The sequence below is a fragment of the Petaurus breviceps genome, unplaced genomic scaffold (genome assembly GCF_028583685.1).
Source record: "Petaurus breviceps papuanus isolate PSGF00001 unplaced genomic scaffold, PetGlider_PUasm1.0 174, whole genome shotgun sequence".
In the NCBI taxonomy this organism is placed as follows: Eukaryota; Metazoa; Chordata; class Mammalia; order Diprotodontia; family Petauridae; genus Petaurus; species Petaurus breviceps.
The window spans coordinates 75039324-75055361 of NW_027185761.1; the positions used below are offsets into that span (position 1 = coordinate 75039324).

General features: G+C 48.5%; 1 protein-coding gene across 2 annotated transcripts in view; it reads left to right on the forward strand.

Moving 5' to 3' along the window:
* Nucleotides 1-13287: 13287 nt before the first annotated feature.
* The window catches only part of ACAA1 (acetyl-CoA acyltransferase 1), an 11091-nt gene continuing 8340 nt past the window's right edge, over nt 13288-16038 (forward strand). Inside the window, exons 1-3 of one of the 2 annotated variants that reach the window (XM_069084420.1) lie at nt 13288-13534; nt 13635-13728; nt 13960-14017. In XM_069084420.1, the coding sequence (XP_068940521.1) occupies nt 13346-13534; nt 13635-13728; nt 13960-14017 (341 nt within the window). In that variant the 5' untranslated portion in view covers nt 13288-13345. The remainder of the gene's footprint in view (nt 13535-13634; nt 13729-13959; nt 14018-16038) is intronic. The other variant, XM_069084419.1, reaches the window with a different exon arrangement.

A 16038-nucleotide genomic window follows, 5' to 3' on the forward strand; every position in this document is an offset into this window, starting at 1 on the left:
AATTACATGAAATTTTTTCTTTAAAATATTTCTTCTAAAAGTATTTCCCCTTTTAAAACAGTTCAAGATTTATATATAATCACTAAACTTTTCTGAAGAAAATTAGTTGAAAACTTTTAAAATAATGGCTCTCTTTTTCACTTTAAAGCAAAAAATAAACCTTTGAAATTGGAACTTAAGTTGGTGTAAAATGTCCTTAAGTAATACGAATCTCTAAAGTATTATAACAAACTAAATTCCTAGCTATTGCAGGATTCCCAGGTACCACAAAGTTTCTTAGTCAAAAAGGTGTTGTAGGAGCAGCTAGGTGGTGCAGTGAATACAGCATTGGCCCTGGGAGTCAGGAGGACCTGAGTACAAATCTGGCCTCAAATACTTAACACAAAAAACTAGCCGTGTGACCTTGGGCAAGTCACTTAACCCCACTTGCTCTACCTTCCCCCCTCCAAAAAACAAACCACAGAAAAAGGTGTTGTCATGGAATCTCACACTGATAACAGAGACTGATCACAGGAAAAAATACTGCTGCTCTTAAAATCCCTTTAAACAATGAGAACATCTTAAGGTGAGTCTTGAACAATTTGCACGAATTTCTGCACATGTTCTAATTCTAGATTAAAAATATTAAATTTTCCAGTAAAATAACACAAAAGAGCTCATATTTTATTGACCACTTGCTCTGCTCATAAAAATTTGCTACAGAAGGAAAAAAGCAGGGACATGTGACATCATCCTTGGCTCAGTTTGAATTCAGATAAGAGTCACAGTTCCCCAGTCATGCAGTAACAATTGCCAGACTCAGGAATAGTCAGGTGAGAAACGTTCTTTTTCAAAGGAGCACAATTGGGAAACTGAGCCAGGAGGATCCCATCCTAGATTCAGGCTAAGAATTTCCTCACAGCTTTTTCCCTTTTTCCCAGATGCAGACCTCCACCTGCTAACAATACAGAATCACATTCCCTCTTGCATAGCTTGTGGCATTTCTTCCTTCTTTCCTTTCTTCTTTCTTTCCTTCCTTCCTTCTTTCCTTCCTTTCCTTTTTGGAGGACAATTGGGGTTAAGTGACTTGCCCAAGGTCACATGGCTAGTTTTTTGTGTTAAGCGTCTGAGGCTGGATTGGAACTCGGGTCATCCTGACTCCAGGGCCGGTGCTCTATTCACTGCGCCACCTAGCCACCCCTGCTTGTGGCATTTCTCTCAGATACTGATTTAATGCAGACACCTATACCCAAATTCACTCAAAACAAAATTGGTTACTGTTCCAACAGCAAGTTTCACCAGTCACAGCTTAGAGCCAGATACAGTTATTTTTACTCTCATGTAGTTGTAAACAATTTACCAGGACTCACATACATAAGGGGTTCCATTTAACAGCTTTCCTTCTCAAATTTAAACTTGTCCTGCTGTAAAAAAACAATCATTAAAATCCTATCTGTCGTACATAAACTTGCAAATTCTCAGAAGCCAAATTCATTGTGTAGGAACTACATAACTAAAACAAATTCTTTTTTCCTGGGGCTGATGACTGTGCCCACACAGATGGTTTCCAGGGACCTTGACAAGTTTATAAAATAAGAGACCCCAGGGAGGGGATCATCCTGGTACTCCTGCCTTCCCACCCCCACACCCCAAGGAGGACTGTTCTGACTGGAAAGAATCAATCTGGATAAGATCTTCACCCAAGCCCCTCCTTTCCACACACAGTAATCAATGTTAGATTTTAGCATTAAAATAGTAACCCCAAATAACTTAGTTAACAATCTTACAACTTTCATAAGTGATAGCCAAATTGTTTTATCTATAACCTTCTCTTTAGTTATAGGTAAAGGTGGAAATACCTGGTTTTCTAAATAGTAGTTATAAAGCATTATATGCCCTTCAAAGAATAGGTGTTCCCAAGGGATACCAATCAACTTGGATTGGTCGACATGCTGGGAGGTGGGCTATATTAAAATGAGGTCTTGAGAAGTGACTTAGGTCACTTAATCCTGATTAAAGAGAGATCCATTTCCATATCACTTGTCAACAACAGGGAGAAGTCAACATTTTCCCAGACCTATCTGGGCAACATAATGTGTAGGAATAGACCCATTTAGATTAGATCTTAAAGTCATTCTGAATAAGGACTGAACTTTGAAAGAAAGGGGAATGGGGAAGCTCTAAATTTCCAAAATAATGACTACTAAGAAAAGGGGGGGGGGGCAACTTTTTTTTTCACGCAGTTTATACTTTAATAGCATCCTGTATGAAAAAGTTGCTTGACATAATTGATAGAAAAGTTTACCCATTTTAAACAATATTATGTGTTTAAAACTTGAAACAAACACATTACCAATTAGGTGACTCTAATTCTGTTGAATGTATTTCCGAATTACCTTACACACACAAGAATGAATAAATAAATTCAGACTTATCTTAAACATCAAATAAGGGGGGACATATATCTCACTTAAAATAGGACAAGAATGAATTCAATTGAATCTTGACTAATACCTATAAACTTCATACAATCTATATTATCAGCTGTTGACATGAAAGTTTGGTTAAAAGAGGCAAACAGACTAGGTGATATATAAATTCATATTATTTATTCCCTTAAAGCTAGCAGATATGTGCTTGCACAGAGCCAAAACATAAGTTCTGACTGATAAAAGAATGACCAGACCTAAATATGTTTTAGAACAATCCCAACTCAAGATCTCTGTGTCACTCCATAAATGTTTAACCATATTATGAGAAAGGACTTTTTTTCAATTGAATAAGCAGTAAATACAATAACGTAAGAGAGTTGACAAAAGTGTCAATTGAAATTACAACCCGGGATATCTGTGTTTTCTTTACCAGTAACATGCCATAACATAGTACATGTCTATAAAATATTAAGATAAGGAAGAGTTCCATTATTCCAAATAGTGTCTCAGATTAAGGGTCTCATCCTTAATGTCCTTAAACAGAGGAAAAAATGCTCTGAAGTCAGTCCTACCTGACCTTGTGGATGTAGGAAGAAGTATTCTCTGATTGTACTCAAAGACCAAGGGATAACTGTTGGGTCCAGGGGCTTCTTCTGGGTGATTAGTTCAGGCTCTGGCCCTTATTGATGTTCAAATGATGTTAAATGATCATCACTACCCATGCTCCTCTGGCACCTTTGTCACTGATCCTCACCATCCAAGATATTAGTGATTTTCCAGTTTTGTGGTGAATTGGTTCAGTATAGTAAAATCCTCAGTTACCTCCTTAAATACTCTATTGCCCCCTTGATCCTCCTGTTTTCTCTGAACTGTGGGATGCACATCCACATCCTCAGGGTATTTCTCCTCATGATACTGAAAAACCTCATCCAGATTTGCTTCATTTTCAGGATTATCCCATATATCCCCATCCCACAGGTCCCAGTTAGGTCCCACAGACACAAGGACTGCATATACCTTATTTCTGTTATAATTTCTAACTCGATCCCCTAAAATCAAGTTCTAACCCTATAATATGGAAATTTTCCTTTGTAAATAGGGTAACTTCTTTTCCATCTGAACTTTTTCTTCCAAAAATTTGTCCCTATTTTTACCCATAATAAGGTAACCTGTCAACAATGCCCATCCTCTTCTACACACCCCTGCAGTTCCTTTCCCTTTTTCCAAAGGTATTTCTTGTAAACATTGTACTGCTTCAATGTGTTCTCCCTTCCATAGTTTCAGTTCCCAGTTTTCATAAGCCCCTGTACTTTTAGTACATTCTCTTGCCAGGGAAGAATAGGGCAAAATCCCCCCATCCAGGAACACATTCCTTTCACTAGAATATTTTTGTTCCCAAAGAGTGGTATTATACCTTGCAATCCTTGCAGAGATAAAGCTTAACAGAGAAATAGAAATCTTTACATACATCACCAAACTAGGGAAGCACCAACATCTGGGTTCAAATGCTGAGGAGTCCCTGGGTGGGACACCAAAGAATATAGCATATTCTCCAGATTACATCCAGTTTTGAACAAAGAAGGAATTGTCTGGGCATGACTTAGCACCTGATTGGCAAGGTACTGGAGCCTATGTGACCTTTGACTCAGTGACCTGTGGCTTGGTGCTAGAGTCTATGTGACCTGTGACTCAGTGACCTGTGGCTCAGTGACCTGTGGCTCGGTGACCTGTGGCTCAGTGCCAGGATCCTATGTGACTCAGCACAATATAGGTTGTGGCCATGGCCATGAGTTCAAAGGAGCAAGACATCAGTGATTGATGTGGCAAAATGTCTGTGTTCTAAAGGATTAATCCCACCTGTTCCTGGAAAGGTGGCCAATCTCTCAAGGAAGCTGAATCAGCCAGGTATAAGCTGACTTTTCAGTCCTGGGAATGCGGTCCCTGTTTCAAGGAGAAAGGACATGTGTAGTCACGCAGGCCTATAAATGTGCAGGGAAGATCTTCATTTTTCACTAACCTTTCAGGATGTCAGAACAAGCAATGCAAAGATGCTCTCAGCAACTTTGGAACTGATTGTGCAACATGGGAGACCCTGGCATAGGCCCGTCGTGGTATGCCTGCATCGGGCCCAAAGGAGCTCAGAGGAAACATGGGAGGCACGGATGGAGACGGCTCCACTCCAGATGTTCACGTGGACTCTTGGTGCCTGGAGGTGGCGGGGCTGTCTGAGCGCGTGTTGGGCCTTGACCCCAGTACCATGGTGGCACAAAGCTGAGTGCTCTCATTATAGGAGGTGACTCTCCTCAGCCTTCCTCCCCCTTCCCTCCTCCTCTCTTCTTCCCTTTTTCCTGTAAGATCATGAATGTGTACTGGTGATGATGATGATATGCTCAGATTTCTGCAGCCGTGCCGCAGGCCCTGTGCTGAGCACTTCTGCTGTTCATTTATCTGTGCCTTGGGTCTGATTCCTCGTGACCCGTTTGGAATTTCCTTTGTCAAAGACACTGGGCTGTTTTGCCATTCCCTTCTCATTATGTAGACAAGCAGACTGAGGCTAAGTGCTTCACAGTTCTCTGATTTGATCTGTACAGTAACCATGAGAGGCAGGTGCTCCTCTTTTCCTCGTTTTGCATATTAGGAAACTGAGGCAGAGGTTAAGTGGCTTGCCCAGGGTCACATAGCCAGGAAGTGTCTGAGGCCAGCTATGAGCTCAGGTCTTCCTGTCCGCAGGACCAGCCCTCTGCAGAGCTCTGTGGTGCCACTGAGCTGCCCTTGTAACACAACCAAGACCCCAGCTCCACCCAGCCACTGACTGTGCTTCCTGGAGTGCCTAATCCTAGGCAGCGGGTTTCCTCCACCCTGAATCTGCCCCTCCTAACATCTGCTGCCTCCTACTGAAGCCTGGCTCCCCCAGATGGGGGCTCAGCCTCCCTGGCTGCCCTTTCATCCCCACTCGCACTTCCTCCATCGCTCAGTGGCCTCTCCTGGAGCTTCACGCTAGTCATGTAGCTCAGCCCCTCAGAATCCTGGCACCTCTTGTCATTACCCTTTCTTCCACAATTAGTTTGATACCTGCTTACAGTTTCTCTCCTCCCCAGCTCCTGCCCTCATGCTAGGGGATTCAGCAGATGCAGTGATATGCTTTCAAACACCCAGACCACTCAGCTCCTCCATCCAACCTCAGTTACCGACAAAGCTGGCCTTGCCATCACCCAAGAATCTACCACCTCCATGTTCAAGAATTCTGAATTCCCCTCATTTGACCACAGCTTATTGGCTTTCCCCCTCGCCCTCGGCCTTCCCTTACATAACTCAATTCTTCATCCACACCATGACTTCCAATCCCTCAACCCCTCAGTTCTGCCCCAGGCCATGTCCCCTGCACTTGCCACTCTCTCTTCTCCCATCTTGACCCTTTGGTGAACCATTGAACTCTATGCTGTCCTCCTCTCTTGAATCCCTGGCCCCTTATATTGTTGATTATATCCACCAAAGTCCTGGCCTTAAATCACTCCCACCATTTCTTGTCTTTGAGCGTGTGCATGCCTGTGCTGCTGAATGAAGATGGAGAAAACGAGCTAGCTGTTCTGACAGGACCCTGGTAAATTCAATCCTCCTACATCCCCCTTATCCACTTTCTCCCACTCTCCACAGCAGCTCTCTCAAACCTTCTCATCCCTCCTCACACATCCCTGGCCCACCCTCCTCCAGCCCTCTCAGCTGAGAACCTGGGTCCTGTTCTACAGAAAAAGTTGAGGCCACATGCTGAGTTCTCCCCTTTTCCCTCTTTCTTACCTCCCATCACTCAGGGCCCTTTTGCCCTTTGCCCTACTTCACCCTTATCTCACTCCTGACCAGTGCCAAGTTGGGTACCTGCTTAACCCTAGGTCATCCCCAGTCACTTATCTTCAATCTCTCCTTCTCTCCTGGCCCCTTCCGTATGTCTACAAATATGCCCCTGTCTCCCTGAACCTAGAAAAACTCTCACTGGACCCTTTCATCTTCACCATCATCCTATATCTCTTCTCTTCTTTGTAGCTAAACTTCCTCTAAAGGCTGGCTTTAGAGGGTTCTGCATTCTCTCTTCTCTCACAGTCCAGCTTCTGACCTTACCTTCCATCAAAACTGCTCCTTCCAAAACTGCTAATGATCTCCTAGTTGCCAAATCCAAAGGACTTAATGCTCATTCTCCCTGACCTCTGTAACGCTGCTGCTGTTGGTCACTCTCTCCCCTGACTCCCTTTTCTCCTGGTTCTCCCTGGCACCTATGTGAGCACTCTGTCTCCTCTGCTGGACCTTCATCAACTCACCCCCACTAGTGACGGGTGTCTCACAGGGTTCTGTCCTGAGGCTCCTCTCCTTCTCCCCTGATCCAACTTCACTTGATCGCCTTCAGCTATTTCTGTGCTGGTGATTCTCAGACTGACCTTTCCTGCCTCAGACTCTTTGCTGTTGCAGAGATGTAATGTCACATCCCCAGCTGCCTTTTCAGACATCTTGAACTGGATGTCCCAGTAGACATTTTAAACAGAACCTGTCCTAAGGGGGACTGCTCATCTTTTCCCCCTAAACTCTCCCACCCCACCCCCACCATTCTCCCAGTCTATTAGATTCATGATCTAGGACTCATCCTGCACTCCATCCTCTCATCCTCCAAGTCCAAGCTATTGCCAAGGGCTGATTTCACCTCTGCAGCATCTTGGACACTGCCTCCACCCCGGTGCAGGCCCTCATCACCTCACTATTGCAATTGAACCACTGTCTGGATTGTTGTGAGAGCTGCTGGGGGTCTGCCTGCCCCCAGTCCATTCTCCATGTAGCCACTAAAGCGACTTTCCCAAAACACAGATCTGGCTATACTACCCCTCTACTCATCAAACTTCAGTGGCTTCCTATTGCTCCCAGGAGCAAATACAGACTGTTCTGTTGGCATTCAGAGCCCTTCATAACCGGGCTGCCTCCTGCCTCTCCAGCCGTCTCACACTTCACTCCCCAACACTCACCCTCTGATCCAGTGACCCTGGCCTCATGCCTGTTCCACAAACACGACTCTTCATCTCTTGGATCCACCCCCCTCCATGCCTGGAATGCCCCCCCTGTGCCCCTCTCAATACTGACCTCCCCGGCTTTCTGTAAATCTCCACTAAAATCTCACTTTTTACAGGAAGCTCTCCCTAACCCCTCTTAGTTCCAACACTTTTCCTCTGTTTGTCATTTCCTATTTATGTTGTATTTATCTTGCTTTGTATATATTTGTTTGCATGTTTTCTCCCCCATAAGCTCCTTGAAGACTGGGACTGTCTTTTACCTCTTTTTTTTTTCCTGATATAATGCTTGGCAGATAGTAGGTACTTCATAAATGTTTACAGATTGATTGAACCACTCCCAGGACTTATTAGACTCCCTCAGTAACTCCTGATGACAATAGGATCCGGAGGGGACATAGGTATCATTTTCCTATAATTTAATATAAAGTTTGTCCCTGTTTAGCCCTTTAATGATTTTTCATTTGTATTTCCTTTTTCACATTCCTCTTAACTCTTGTGTTTCAACTTCAGCGTTCCTACACAGCTCTGGTCTTTCATCAGGAAGGCTGGGAAGTCCTCCATTTAATTGAAGATCCATTTTTCCCCCTCTAGTATTATACTCAATGTTGCTGGGTAAGTTATTCATAGTCATAAATAAGTCCCTATCTTTTGCCATCTGCGATATCATATTCCAAGCTCTCTGCTCCTTTATAGTGGTAGCTACTAAATTGTGTGTGATCCTGACTGTGGTCCTGGGTACTTGAATTCTTTCTTTCCAGCTGCTGGCCGCACTTTTTCTTCAACCTGGAAGCTCTGGATTTTGACTATGATGTTTCTGAGAGTTTTCATTTTCTAGTTTCTTTCAGGAGCTAACTGTTAGATTCTATTTCCTTTTTGCCCTCTGGCTTTAAGAAATCTGGGCAGTTTTCTTTTAAGATAACTTGAAATAGGATGTCTAGTCTCTTTTTTTGGTCTTATAATTCAGGTAGTCCCATGATTCTTAAATATTTTTTCCTCAATCTGTTTTTTTAGGTCAGTTGTTTTTGCTCTTACATTTTCTTTTATTTTTCAGTCTTTTGACTTTGTTTTAGTATTTCTCATTGCCTCATGTAATCATTGTTTTCTATCAGACTCATTCTAATCTATTGATTTTATTGCTTGGGCAAAGTTTTGTACCAAGCTGTTCATTCTCTTCCCAATTCTTTCTTCTATAGCTCTAATTTCTTTTCCATTTTTTTCCTTGCACATTCTTATTTAACTTAACAAAAACTTTGTAAGACTCTTTGAAAGACTTCATCTTTTCAAGGACTCTAGCTGAATTTGTGCCCAAGCTGTGAGGCTTTGCTTGTGGATATTCCAAAGTTATGTTCTCCTTTGCGTTTTGCATCCTGACTGGTGTTCCTGCCACCACAATATCTCTTTGGGGAGTCTGGGGGGGGAGTCCTTTTTTTTTTGCCAGTTCTTCCAGCCTATATCCTCTGGACTTGATGTCAAGGCTGGGTTTGGGGAAATTCTGGAGGGAAGGTCTGGGTTAGTCCCCTTCTGCTTTCTCAGGGTGTTATGGGTAATGTTATACCACAGTCTCAGGGACAGTTCAGACTGGAAACCTGCAACCTTTCAGTGCTCCCAAAGTGGTTTTATCTGATTGATGCCCCCCTAGTCTGAGGACTGAGTTTTGGTCAGAGCAACAATAGACTGCTGCTGGACTCAGCTGCTGTCAGCCATCTGGTTCAGAAGGACAGAACTTCAGGCTTCTCTTTGGTCCAGGATGCATGACCTGGTTATTCCTCTAGAGACTGGGCTAGAAGCTGGCACTGATATCCCTCTCTGCTCCTGAGGTATGAGCCAGATCACTGCTGCTGCTGATTGGCTGGCTTCCTCCTTCCTCCATCCTAGGTGCAGGGCCTCTCCACCCAGAGCACCTCGTGTTCTCAGTCCTCCCTGGATCTGTGACCTGGAACTGGGTAGTGGGTGTCAATCCTGCCCACTGGTTATCACGATTCCCCACTCCGTGCCCCAGTGTGGGCTCCCTGAGCACTGGAGTGCCCCTCACCTGAACCTGTTTCCAGTGGCCATAGGTCTCCCCCCATTCATCTCCTCCCCTGTGCTGAGCTGGGCTAGAGGAATGACTATGTATGACCTTTTCTGCAGGTCCCCATCAGGCTCATTTTCTAGATCTGTTGGAAGAAGCTGGTAGAGTGGAGCTCACTGCCCTGTTTCCTACCACTCTGCCATCTTGGCTCTGCCCTGCCCCCTCTCCTCATCCCCCATCATGATTAACTTACCCAGAAAAACTGAGTATAATTCTACAGGGGGAAAAATGGACCTTAAATGAAATCCAGGACTTCCAAGCATTCCTGATGAAAAGACCAGACCTAGAAACTTTGAAAAGGAGTTTCAAAGGAGCAAAGAGAAACATGAAAGGAAACGTGAGTAAAAAATCATAAGCATCTGAACAAGGAGCAGTAGTTTACATTCTAATCTGGGCAGATGATCCCTGTATCCCCTGGGAACTCCTTCATTCATCATCTGGGGTCATACAAGGAGCTTAATGAGACGGGGCCTGGGAGGGGCTCTGTTAGGCCCTGATCACTTAAGAGAAGATGGAGAGAGAGGGAAAGAAATACATTGTGGAAAGATGGGGGGAGGATGGTTAGGGGAAATTATCCCATATAATTGGGGGCCCAAGTAGATAACTATACAGATGGGGGGGAGAAGGAGGGGAGGTAGCTGATACTTGAACTTCACTCATCAAACTGGTCAAAGGAGAGAAAAACATATGGACACAGGATTGGACACGGAAATGCATTTTACCCAATAGTAAAAGGGGAAAGGGGCAAAGGGAGAAGAGGGAATTAGGGGAGACTAGATTGCGGGAGGGATTGGTCCTAAGTAAAACTAATGATGTACAAAAATATTTCCAGCTCTCTTTGAGGTGGCAAAGAATAGGAAAGCCCTTAAACTGGGAATGGCCAAACATGCCATGGCATCTGATTGCCATGCTGTAAGAAATGATGCGCAGCAGAGTTTCAGAACAACCTGGGAAGACTTGTATGACTGATCCACAGTGAAGTGAGCACAACCACAACAGTTTTAGGGGAAGGGAATAAGCATTTCTCAAGTCCCCACTTTGTGCCAGGCACTGTGTCAAGGGCTTTACAAATACTTCATTCAATCCTTTAAAAACAAACACCTTGGGGCGGTCAGGTGGCTCAGTGAGAAAGAGCACAGGCCCAGTGTCAGGATGACCTGGAGATCGAATCCGGGCTCAGACACTCAGCACCCACTCAGAAACACCTGGCTGTGTAACCTTGAGCAAGTTACTTAACCCTGATTGCTTAAAAAATAAATTAATTAAAAAAATAAAAACAAACACCTTTGAAAAAATTAGGAACTCTCCTCACCACAGTTCGAGAGGACTCATGAGGAAACGTGCTGCCCACCCGGCAGGGCAGGGAAGGACTCAGCAGGCAGACGGAAACAGTGTTTTTAGACATAGCCAATGTAGAAATCATTCTCAATTAAGGGAGGAGGGTGGATGGGGTGGGTGGGAGAGAAAGCAAGAGTGTGGTTGATTCAAAAAAGTAAAGCATTTTTAAAAGTGCCTGTTGTCTAAATTGTAACCTGTAGTTGGAAGACCATTCCATTTAATTAGGGCCTATATCTGAAGTTACCTGGGCCCACATTGGAATGGAAGGAAGAGGAATCGATAACTCAGAGTCCAATGGTCCCAAGCTGCCCCCCTACACAGTCTATCTTTTTCACACTTGTGCTGACACAGTGGTTTAAGTGCCACAAACACAATAGAATCAGTTGTGAATGTCGATGGAGTCACTCAGTAAGTTGGGCCAGCAGCAGATGGACAGCTCGGAGGCCTGCCTCATGGCTACCTATAAAATGCCCCCAAAAGGCCTGGACGAAGGCCATGGGAGGTAGGGTAGGACTGGGGACCTGCCAGTGAAGGAGGAGGCAGTTGGTCGAGCTTTGAAGGACTGTTAAAATGTCAACAGGAAGAGAACAAGGGGAGGGGCTTGTCAGCCCTAGAGCATGGCGTCCAAAAAAAGTGGGAAATCATTGTGCTTTGGGAACAGCGGATAATCAAGTCTGGCTGGGTCACAAGATTTGTGGGGGAGGGGCATAAGAGGAGGAGGCTTGGCAAGCAGTTTGAAACTGGATGGTGGAGGCCTTTTTAAGACGGAGGGGAGACAGTCGGGGTTTTCAGCTTCGTGTAGTGATCGTGCTGTGTGAAGATTGTTCAGGCAAAGTTATGGAGGATGGATCGGACAGGGAAGAGCCCGGATCTGAAACCAGCAATCAGAGAGTTGTTGCCTCAACCCAAACAAAGAGGAATAAAGGCCCAAACTGGAATGTTGACCATGGAAGACAAAAGGGAAGGCCTGAAACTGAAAGCTGTTGTAAGAATCAGGGACCAATTCACATCAACATCACAAAGGGATGCTTCGGGATGCTGGTGGGCCCTCAGCGGAGCACTGAGGACAGTGACCGCATCACCACAGGGGGCGATCAGCTCAAAGGGCGCAATTAGAGGCACCACATTTTTGTGCCTCGGCCATTGGGGGAATTGGTATTGCTTGACTACATATTCTACAAAGATTTTGTTTTCCCGGTTGGGGAGGGGGTGGATATGAGGGGAGAGGCAAGCTAGCAATAAAGTTATTGAAAAGGGGAGAACAGCTTCATCACTCTCCTACCATGGCCAAGTGCTTTACAATCATCTCGTTTGACCCTCACAACAACCCTGGGAAGCAGATGCTTTTATTATCCCCATTTTACAACTAAAGTAAGTGGGCCAAGGTCACACACCCGGTAAAGGTCGGAGGCTGGATTTGAACTCGGGGCTTCCTGACTCCAGGCCCACAACTCTCTCCACACCGCCTTTAAAAGGAGTGAAAAGAAAGCCACTGACTTCTTTTACAAGTGCACGGAAGGGGGCCGAAGGAAGCCCAGGACGATCGGACAGCTGGGAGTTAGGGATCCGGAGGAAGCGAGCTGGGGTGCGGAGCTTCTGCGCCCCTAGCCACGCCCCAGGCTGCGGTGAGCGCGGAGCCTGAAGCTGGAGGCAGTGGGGGGGGGGGCCCAGGGGGGCCCGTCTGTGGGGCACAGGCTTTGCTTTTTTCTCTGCCATTTCAGGGAGCGCCCTTTGCTCTGAGACAGCCGCGTCTCCTGGACGACTGCTAAGGAGGCCCTCACGAAGCAGAGCTGGAGACGTGGGTGCGCCACGCACTGGGAGCGAGCGAAGGCCACGGAGCACCCCCTAAGGAGAATACGCACCGGGATCCGGAGGGGCGCTGGGCTTCCCCCACGGACCCCACGGGGGGCCAGGAGCCCCCGGAGTTTACCGAGTGGGGGGTGACCTGGTCGGGTCTGTGTTTCAGGACCCTCCCCCCCAGCAGCTCCCTCAGAGAGCCAGGTGGGAGGCAAGGGGGGCTGCAGTAGAGTGGGGGAGGATACACCAGGAATGAAATCACCCAAGTGGAACTGACCAGTCAGGTGCAGGCTTCCCCTCCCCCTTGAGTGTGCGCCTGTGCCTGCGCCGAGACCTCCTGCCGCTTGAGGGCGCCTCACCAGTCCTTGGGGGCGGAGCCTGCCTACGGTCCTCTCCACCATTCTAACCCCTCCCGTGGGCGGAGCCTCACTTCGGCCTCACGGCCTGTTGGGCGGGCCTTCTATCTCTAGAGTCCTACAGGGGCCACCGAGCGAGTGGACAGGGACGCGTCGCGGCCGGAGGCGTGACCACCGGGCGGAAGTGACTGGGGGCGGGGCCAGGCGTGACGGAAGGGGCGGGGCCTGGTGTGGCGGCCGGGGGCGGAGCCTGGCGTGACGGCCGGGGGCGGGGCCAGGCGGCCGCGATATCGCCCCAGCGGGAGGGCAAGCTCAGTAGCAGGGATGAAGCGGCTACAGGTGGTGCTCGGCCACCTCTCCGGCCGCCCGGAGCCGGGCTCGGCTCTGGGCCTTCAGACCGCCCCGTGCTCGGCCTTCGCCCCTGCAGCCCGCTCCAGGGCGTCCGCCGACGACGTCGTGGTGGTGCATGGGCGGCGCACGGCCATTGGCAAGGCCCGTCGCGGCGGCTTCAAGGTAGCGGTCCCGGCGCCGGCCTGACCCGCGGGCCCCCTCTCCTCCTCTCCGGGCGCCCCCGGCCCGCTCATCTCCCGCCTCCACCCCTTTGTCCCCGCAGGACACGACGCCGGACGAGCTGCTGGCCGCCGTGATGACTGCCGTGCTGCGGGACGTGGGGCTGCGGCCCGAGGAACTGGGCGACATCTGCGTGGGTGAGTGTGGGGCCCAGGGCCTTAACCCGGAGGAGGCTGAGGCCCGGGGAGGGGGGGGGCCCTCCTGGGACAAGGACGGGACGTCCCCAGACGACCCCCAGCTCAGCCCGCTGTTGAGGTGGCTGCAATCATGAGGCGCCTGCTGTGTGCAGGAGACCGGGCACAGAGGAGGCCGACCCAGGCGCCCTCCCCACAGCTCGGCCCCCAGAGATGCCCCCTCTCTGCCCACAGGGAACGTGCTGCAGCCCGGGGCCGGCTCCATCGTGGCCAGGATTGCCCAATTTCTCAGGTAAACAGTTCTCTGTGCCTCGGACTCGGCCGGGGCCCCACTTAGAGCAGAGGATGCCGTGGCACAAGAGGGGCCCCCTGCGGAGCTCCCCAGCCAAGGGCAGCCCCCTAGGCGAGCACCAGGACGGGCGCCCTCCGCCGGGCCCACCGGCTGCTGCCCCCAGCAGTGTGGATGGGGGGAGGGGCTGGGGGCTGCAAATGGAAGACTCAGCCCTTGCCGATGCCAGAGTTGGGTCTGCTTAGGAAAAAGGGATGTAGGAGCCGGGTGTCCCCGAGGCCTCAGGGCCATTGGCCCGCTGTTGGACTTTTCCTTCCTTGTCCAGCACTCAGCTGTACACATCAACTTTGGCCTGTTGGCACCGACCTTCCTGAACTCTGCCCCGGATTTGAAGGGAGGATCTTTTCATTGAGTTCTTTAATTCCCAGGTCAGGTTTAAGCCGGGGAGTTACTCGCTACTCCTTTTAGGAGCACTTTTGGACAGAAATAAACTCCCACGGAGGTGGGGCCAACCAGAGACATGGTGTAGGGGCAGCTAGCCCCTTGCTGGCCCTGCACTGGATGTCTGATCCCCATTCTAGCACTCTGCTGCAGGGAGCCCCAGCTTGGATACCTCTGGCAGACCCATTCCTTTTCAAGGACCCCATCCCCATGGGCCTGCCTGGAGGCTCCTGTCCAGGGTCCCCACTGACTGACTGGCAGGGCTGCCCGCCTTCCTCTTGGCTCAGCCTCCCAAGACAAGGTTTGCCCTAGTCTGTCTCCTCAGCCCCTCTCCTCAATATGGCTTCTTCCTGTGCAGTCCTGTTCTTTTTAACCTTCATGTCTCTATATTCTTGTCTTCCCAACTGCATCATGAGCTTCTTGTGGGGACCTTCTTGGCCATCCAGAGCTTAGCTCCATCAAGTCTTCTGGATAGTCTTGGGGGCGTCAGTGGCAGCCAACTGACTCCTTCAGCTTTCAGAGCAAGGCTGTTCCCCAGGTCCAGAGGGCAACAGCCAGAAAGGACCTTAGGGATCATGCCTTCCAGCACCCCCATTTTACTCATTGACATTGCAACCTGAAGAGATCAGATGGCAAGTGACAGAGCCAGGATTTGAACCCAGGACCATGTTTCAAGTTCACCACTCTCCACTGAAGCTCAGCAACTGCCTTTATTCCTTACATAAAGCCAGGGAGTACATGGCCCTAGAGAGACTAGGCAGGACCTTGGAATTCAAGCCAATGAAGGGGCTGACAGGCAAGCAGTCAGGCAGTCAGCCAGCACTTATTAAATGTCTGCTGTGGGCAGGCATTGTGCTTGGAATACAAAGGAAGGCATAAGACAGCCCTTCAAGAACTGCACCATCTAATGGGGGAGACAACAAGCAAAGAACACTGTACAAAAACACTACATACGGGATACATTGGAGACAATCGACAGAAGGAGCGCACTAGCAATAAGAGGGATCAGGATGGGCTTCCTGTAGAAGACACAGCTTTAACCTAGATGGAAGGAAAACAGGGAAGTCCAGAGATAGACCTAGGGAGGAGGAGCATTGCCAGCATGGGACCCTGCCAAGGGAGTGCTCAGTGTACAGAGATAGGGGGTCTTGTTAGAGGAGCTGCAAGGAGACCAGTGTCATTGGGGTGTAGAATTACTGGAAGGGGCATGTTATGAAGGGCCAAACAGGATTTTATATTTGATCCTGGAGTTTACTGAGAAAACCACTTTGGTGTCTGAACAGAGAATGGACTGGGGGGGGAGGGAGAGACACTTGAGGCAGGGAGGACTCCCCCCCCCATCCCCTCACCAGCAGCTATTGCCATAGGCCAGGTGTAAGGTGAAAACAGTCTGTACCAGGTTGGGAGGCAGAGTCAGAGGAGAGATGGGTAGGGTTATTTTGGAGAGAGATCCCAGAGGTGAAATCCACAAGAGATGTTGCAGAGGTGAAATCCACAAGAGATGTGTGTGTGTGTGTGTGGGGGGGGTGAAATCCACAAGAGATGTTGCAGAGGTGAAATCCACAAGAGATGTTGCAGGGGGG